The 7,420-nt window shown below is 50.0% G+C and overlaps 1 protein-coding gene across 1 annotated transcript; it reads left to right on the top strand.

Moving 5' to 3' along the window:
• The first annotated feature begins 690 nt into the window (after positions 1-690).
• On the top strand, positions 691-4,249 carry LOC112240836 (protein ADP-ribosylarginine hydrolase-like protein 1). Its single transcript, XM_024409073.2, has 3 exons — positions 691-2,612; positions 3,212-3,315; positions 3,670-4,249. Exons 1-3 carry the CDS (start codon positions 2,399-2,401, stop codon positions 3,715-3,717), a joined length of 366 nt encoding a protein of 121 aa, XP_024264841.1. The 5' UTR covers positions 691-2,398; the 3' UTR covers positions 3,718-4,249.
• Positions 4,250-7,420: the final 3,171 nt, after the last annotated feature.

Below are 7,420 nucleotides of genomic sequence, written 5' to 3'. Positions count from 1 at the left end.
AACCCCCCAGCCTTCTAACCCTCCAGCCTTCTAACCCTCCAGCCTTCTAACCCTCCAGCCTTCTAACCCTCCAGCCTTCTAACCCTCCAGCCTTCTAACCCTCCAGCCCTCTAACCCTCCAGCCCTCTAACCCCCAGCCCTAACCCCCAGCCCTCTAACCCCAGCCCTCTAACCCCCAGCCCTCTAACCCCCCCCTACCTCTAACCCTCCAGCCCTCATTAGCCCTGGAGCCCTTCCCTCCAGCCCTCTTATTGCCCACTAACCCTCCAGCCCTCTAACACCTCCAGCCCTCAACCCTCCAGCCCTCAACCCTCCAGCCCTCTAACCCTCCAGCCCTCTAACCTCCAGTCCTGATAACCCTCCTATCCTCCCTTCCTCCAGACCTCTAACCCCCAGCCCTCTAACCCTCCTAGACTCCCTTCCTCCAGCCCTGAACCCTCCAGGCCTCTAACCCTCCAGCCCTCTAACCCCCCAGACCTCAACCCTCCAGCCCTGGGGAGTCCTCTAACCCTCCAGCCCTCTAACCCTCCAGCCCTCTAACCCTCCAGCCCTTAACCCCCAGCCCTCTAACCCCCAGCCTTCTAACCCTCCAGCCTTCTAACCCTCCAGCCTTCTAACCCTCCAGCCTTCTAACCCTCAGCCCTCTAACCCTCCAGCCCTCCAGCCCTCTAACCCCCCCAGTCCTCTGACCCCCCAGCCCTCTAACCCTCCAGCCCTGGCAGTAGCCCTGGAGTTCTGGGGACGAGGTTATTGCCTTTTTAGGAGACACCTGATCACAGCCCAGTGCCTCTACACACACAGAGGCTGCTGATAAAGATGTGTGTTAGACTGAGTGAGAGAGAGTGACTGGTGATTAGGCTGATAGATGAGCTCAGCGCTATGGGGGTGGGGACTGAACTGGACTGCTACCGTTCACAGTTAAAAAGAGAGATCCAACCACGGCACGTCCCCATCCAGTTTAGTAAGGACACACCATTAGATTACCAGACCAGAGAGCAACACAGCGTGTGACAGCGTCAGAGAGCCTTCTAGGTGGACCAGTCGGACAGTGGGCTGTTTTTGTTTGCCAGCAGGCTGAGGAGAAGCTCTGTCTGTTTAACCAGAGGAACACGATCTCAGGCTTCTAGAAGCTCTGTCTGTTTAACCAGAGGAACACGATCTCAGGCTTCTAGAAGCTCTGTCTGTTTAACCAGAGGAACACGATCTCAGGCTTCTAGAAGCTCTGTCTGTTTAACCAGAGGAACACTATCTCAGGCTTCTAGAAGCTCTGTCTGTTTAACCAGAGGAACACGATCTCAGGCTTCTAGAAGCTCTGTCTGTTTAACCAGAGGAACACGATCTCAGGCTTCTAGAAGCTCTGTCTGTTTAACCAGAGGAACACGATCTCAGGCTTCTAGAAGCTCTGTCTGTTTAACCAGAGGAACACGATCTCAGGCTTCTAGAAGCTCTGTCTGTTTAACCAGAGGAACACGATCTCAGGCTTCTAGAAGCTCTGTCTGTTTAACCAGAGGACCACGATCTCAGGCTTCTCGAAGCTCTGTCTGTTTAACCAGAGGAACACGATCTCAGGCTTCTAGAAGCTCTGTCTGTTTAACCAGAGGAACACGATCTCAGGCTTCTAGAAGCTCTGTCTGTTTAACCAGAGGAACACGATCTCAGGCTTCTAGAAGCTCTGTCTGTTTAACCAGAGGAACACGATCTCAGGCTTCTAGAAGCTCTGTCTGTTTAACCAGAGGAACACGATCTCAGGCTTCTAGAAGCTCTGTCTGTTTAACCAGAGGAACACGATCTCAGGCTTCTTGAAGCTCTGTCTGTTTAACCAGAGGAACACGATCTCAGGCTTCTTGAAGCTCTGTCTGTTTAACCAGAGGAACACGATCTCAGGCTTCTAGAAGCTCTGTCTGTTTAACCAGAGGAACACGATCTCAGGCTTCTAGAAGCTCTGTCTGTTTAACCAGAGGAACACGATCTCGGGCTTCTAGAAGAGGACTATAGTGTCTTGGGAGTCAGACTGTTTCTGAGAGACTCTGTCTACCTGGAACCTGTGTTCTCTATAACCCGTAGAGAGACTGTCTACCTGGAGCCTGTGTTCTCTATAACCTGTAGAGAGATTGTCCTCCTGGAGCCTGTATTCTCTATAACCTGTAGAGAGACTGTTTACCTAGAGCCTGTGTCCTCTCTAACCTGTAGAGAGACTGTCTACCTAGAGCCTGTGTCCTCTATAACTCATAGAGAGAGACTGTCTACCTAGAGCCTGTGTCCTCTATAACCCATAGAGAGAGACTGTCTACCTAGAGCCTGTGTCCTCTAGCTGCGTCAGTCAGTCGGTCTTCCTATTGAAACCTCCATTACAGCCCATCCTTTGTTTTCGTCCGGGTTGGTGGGCATCTGAACCCTCATGGAGAAGTTCCAGGCTGGGATGGTCCTAGCGGGGGTGGGGGACGCTCTGGGCTACCGTAAGGGCCGCTGGGAGAGCTGCCCCTCTGGGACACAGATCCAGGAAGAGCTGGCCTCTCTGGGGGGCCTTGGGGCTCTGAAACTGGACCCTGACAACTGGCCCCTCAGCGATGGAGCCCTGATGCACATGACCACCGCTGAGGCCCTCATCACAGGTGAGGACAGGACATACCCATAGAGGTTAGAGGAGGGTGGATGGGTAGATGGGAGTTAGGGGACATGGAGGGTTGGTACTAGTTGACCATGCGAGAAGGGATGTATACTAACTAAATAGTAACATTGACCAATCAATAGTACTTCCTCATTGGTTCCAACAATATTATCACTTCATGACCTTCTATGATACTGTGTAAGCCTAGTAAAGGAAACGAGTGAAGGAAACGAGTAAAGGGAACTAAAATAGAATAGCAATAGAATGATTGCCATGCATTGTAGAGCTCTCAGAGACAGTGAGAGCACCAGTAGTTTGGTGTTTCTCTCATTCACACTGACACATTCACTCTCTTACTCTCTTCACCCACCTAAACCTCCTATCTCCTCAATCTCACACACACACACACCTGTCCAGTCTGATTTTACAGAGAGACGAGAATAGAAGTCTGTGGAAACTCCTAATCACTCAATGGGACATATTTCTTCCGGACAATGCCTGACTGACACCCTAATCCCTATAGCAGTCAGAAATGACTCAGCGCAGGCCGTAATCCCAAACACCTTCACATGTCATCACATCTACCCTTTATCTCTTCATCAGAGGAGGCTAGCCTGGTCCCCAGATCTGTTTGTGCTGTCTTGCCAACTCCTATGGTCATGGCAATGGAATTAGCAAGACCAGAGGAGTTAATAGTGGTGGAAAAGGTACGCAATTGTCACACTTGAGTAAAAGTAAAGTTACCTTAATAGAAAATGACTCAAGTGACCCAGTAAAATACTACTTGAGTAAAAGTCTAAAAGTATTTGGTTTTAAATATACTTCAGTTTCAAAAATAAATATATTTGCTAAAATATCAGAGGCAGTAGGGATGTGTGTGAATTAGACCATTTTTCTGTCCTGCTAAGCATTCAAAATGTAAGACTTAAAAAGTAAATAATTTCCTTTTGGAATGTAGTGAAGTAAAAGTTGTCAAAAATATAAATAGTAAATTAAAGTACAGACTACTTAAGTAGTACTTTCAAGTATTTTTTACTTGAAGTACTTTACACAACTGACAGTTAGCAAGACAACAGGAACAGATCTGGGACCAGGCTGGAGTTCTATAGGTGGACAGCCTGACGGGACAACACACGTCACCTACCGACCGCTGGCCTGGACGTCTGGAGCTGCCAGATCAGATAAGTCCAAAATAGACCTAGGGAGGACAACATGAGCCTGTCCTCGGGCAGAGGAGAACAACAGAGGGACCAGGTCTCATCACATCACAGTGGCTCTCCCCTTGGGGATGCTGTATGGTATTTGGCCGGTGGATTGTGTTCAAAGCCAGCAGTGCTCCTGTAGAGAGATGACAGCCGTATGGATAAGCCTGCTGCTTAGCCGCATTCCAACAACCCAGCCTGGGATGTGTCCCAAATGGCACCCTATTCCCTATGTAGTGCACTACTTTAGACCAGGCTCACACTCCATAAGACTCTGGTTAAATGTAGTGCACTATATAAGGAATAGGGTGGAATAGGGGACTCTCCCCAAGTCAGGCCAGGAAACCACCATGAATCACTGACACTGACAGGGGCTGGAAGCAAACCATACAGATCTGATCTATAGCACACATCATAGAGAGGAGGAGGAGAGGAGGAGAGGGGGGGAGGAGGTGGGGAGAGGAGGACAGAGGAGGAGGTGGGGAGAGGAGGACAGAGGAGGAGGTGGGGAGAGGAGGACAGAGGAGGAGGTGGGGAGAGGAGGAGAGAGGAGGGGAGGGAGGTGGGGAGGAGGGGGAGGAGGTGGGGGGGAGGGAGGAGGAGGAGGGGAGGGGGAGGAGGAGGGAGGAGGGGAGGAGGGAGGAGGAGGAGGAGGAGAGGGGAGGAGGGGGAGGAGGAGGAGGAGGAGGAGGAGGGGAGGTGGGGAGGAGGAGGGGGAGGGGAGGAGGGAGGAGGAGGAGAGAGGAGGAGGAGGAGGAGGAGGAGGAGGAGGAGGGGAGGGGGGAGAGGAGAGGAGGGGAGGAGAGGAGGAGGAGGAGGAGGAGGGAGGTGGGGAGAGGAGGAGGTGGGGAGGGAGAGGAGAGAGGAGGGAGGAGGAGGGGGGAGGTGGGGAGAGGAGGGAGGAGGTGGGGAGAGGGGGAGGGGAGGAGGAGGAGGAGGAGGAGGAGGTGGGAGGAGAGAGGAGGAGGTGGGAGGAGGAGGGGGGAGGAGGAGGAGGAGGAGGAGGAGGATGGGAGGGGAGAGGAGGAGGAGGAGGAGGGGGAGAGGAGAGGAGGAGGTGGGGGAGAGGAGGAGGGGGGAGGGGAGAGGAGGGGAAAGGAAGAGGAAGAGAGGAGGAGGAGGGAGGGAGGAGGAGGAGGGAGGGGAGGAGGGAGGAGGAGGAGGAGGAGGGAGGACAGGAGGAGGGGAGAGGAGGAGGTGGGGAGAGGAGGAGGAGGGGGGAGGAGAGGGAAAGGAAGAGGAAGAGAGGAGGAGGAGGAAGGGAGAGGAGGAGGAGGAGAGGAGGACAGGAGGAGGAGGAAGGGAGAGGAGGGAGGAGGAGGGAGGACAGGAGGAGGAGGGAGGGGGAGAGGAGAGGAGGACAGGAGGAGGAAGAGAGGAGACGAGGACAGGAGGAGGGAGGAGAGGAGAGGAGGGGAGAGGAGGAGGAAGAGGGGAGGAAGATTTCAGTTTATCTAGTCTTGGCCCACGCAGGTAAAGGCCTAGGTTATAAACTCTGATCTGGGTCCATATTCACTAAACATCTGAGAGTAGGAGTACTGATGTGGTATCCATGTTTCTTGTTAGATTATCATGAATGGACATATAGGAAATGATCCTAGATCAGCACTCCTACTCTGAAACGCTTAATACACACTGTCCCTGATCCATATACCACAGGGGACAGAGAGAAGAGGGGGCTGTCAATGTATCTCTTGGCCCACGCAAGTATAGGCCTCTATTACAGCTAAGGCCGGCCTACGTATCACGAGAACAGTGATTCTGTGCATGTATTTTTAAAGCATCCCAGAGAAGGATGTTATCTGTCCATGTAATCTTATTCATTATGACCTAACATGGAGAAATGGTCCTAGACCAGTGCTCTTACTCTGAGATGCTTTGTGAATATCAAACCGGATGTGTAACTAAGCATAGGTTAAACAGCAACAAGTACACAACATCAAACCCCTCTTTGATAAAGTAGGGATGTACACAAACCCTATCCGGCTCGAAGGACCATGAAAAAGAGACGGATAGGAACAATTGTCCTGGAACAAGGGGAAAGGGCTTCAAAGATGGTACATCAAGACATGACCGGTTAGATTGCAGGCAACTGGTTCTAAACACAGGTTCTATTCCAACTGGCACCCTTTTCCCATAGTCCACTATTTCTGACTGGGGCCTATTCCACATGGTGCACTACGTTTGACCTGAGCCAGATGGGCCCTGGTCAGAAGTAATGCACTATAATAGAGGGTGCCATTTAGGAGCCAGACAGTGTAGAGAATATGGTTCTATTTAGGAGGTAGAGAATAGGGTTCTATTTAGGAGGTCGACAGTGTAGAGAATAGGGTTCTATTTAGGAGGTAGATGGTGTAGAGAATAGGGTTCTATTTAGGAGGTTGACAGTGTAGAGGATAGGGTTCTATTGAGGAGGTAGACAGTGTATAGATTAGGGTTCTATTTAAGAGGTAGACCGTGTAGAGAATAGGGTTCTATTTAGGAGGGAGACAGTGTAGAGAATAGGGTTCTATTTAGGAGGTAAACGGTATTGTGAATAGGGTTCTATTCAGGAGGTAGACAGTGTAGAGAATAGGGTTCTATTGAGGAGGTAGACGGTGTACAGAATAGGGTTCTATTGAGGAGGTAGACAGTGTATAGATTAGGGTTCTATTTAAGAGGTAGACCGTGTAGAGAATAGGGTTCTATTTAGGAGGGAGACAGTGTAGAGAATAGGGTTCTATTTAGGAGGTAAACGGTATTGTGAATAGGGTTCTATTCAGGAGGTAGACAGTGTAGAGAATAGAGTTCTATTTCAGAGGTAGACGGTGTACAGAATAGGGTTCTATTTAGGAGGCAGACGGTGTAGAGAATAGGGTTCTATTTAGGAGGGTGACAGTGTAGAGAATAGGGTTCTATTTAGGAGGTAGACAGTGTAGAGAATAGGGTTCTATTTAGGAGGTAGACAGTGTAGAGAATAGGGTTCTATTTAGGAGGCAGACGGTGTAGAGAATAGGGTTCTATTTAGGAGGTAGACAGTGTACAGAATAGGGTTATATTTTGGAGGTAGACAGTGTAAAGAATAGGGTTCTGTTTAGGAGGTAGAGAATAGGGTTCTATTTAGGAGGTAGACAGTGTACAGAATAGGGTTCTACTTAGGAGGGAGAGAATAGGGTTCTATTTAGGAGGTAGACGGTGTAGAGAATCGGGTTCTATTTAAGAGGTAGACGGTGTAGAGAATAGGGTTCTATTTAGGAGGTAGACAGTGTAGAGAATAGGGTTCTATTTAGGAGGGAGACGGTGTAGAGAATAGGGTTCTATTTAGGAGGGAGACGGTGTAGAGAATAGGGTTCTATTTAAGAGGTAGACGGTGTAGAGAATAGGGTTCTATTTAGGAGGGAGACAGTGTAGAGAATAGGGTTCTATTTAGGCGGTAGAGAATAGGGTTCTATTTAGGAGGTAGAGAATAGGGTTCTATTTAGAGGTAGACAGTGTACAGAATAGGGTTCTATTTAGGAGGTAGAGAATAGGGTTATATTTAGGAGGGAGACGGTGTAGTGAATAGGGTTCTATTTAGGAGGGAGACGGTGTAGAGAATAGGGTTCTATTTAGGAGGTAGACGGTGTAGTGA

Source organism: Oncorhynchus tshawytscha, unplaced genomic scaffold (genome assembly GCF_018296145.1).
Source record: "Oncorhynchus tshawytscha isolate Ot180627B unplaced genomic scaffold, Otsh_v2.0 Un_contig_2903_pilon_pilon, whole genome shotgun sequence".
NCBI classification, from domain to species: domain Eukaryota; kingdom Metazoa; phylum Chordata; class Actinopteri; order Salmoniformes; family Salmonidae; genus Oncorhynchus; species Oncorhynchus tshawytscha.
The sequence above is the reverse complement of the archived record's forward strand: the minus strand, read 5'-3'. Positions and strand labels throughout refer to the sequence as shown.

What these genes read in the sequence shown, in the direction of transcription:
- LOC112240836 (XM_024409073.2), top strand. Translation starts at nt 2,399, where the DNA reads ATGGAGAAGTTCCAGGCTGGGATGGTCCTAGCGGGGGTGGGGGACGCT. An exon ending in CGCTGAGGCCCTCATCACAG is followed by an intron (nt 2,613 to 3,211) that starts GTGAGGACAGGA and finishes TCTCTTCATCAG; the next exon opens with AGGAGGCTAGCCTGGTCCCC. An exon ending in AGTTAATAGTGGTGGAAAAG is followed by an intron (nt 3,316 to 3,669) that starts GTACGCAATTGT and finishes CACAACTGACAG; the next exon opens with TTAGCAAGACAACAGGAACA.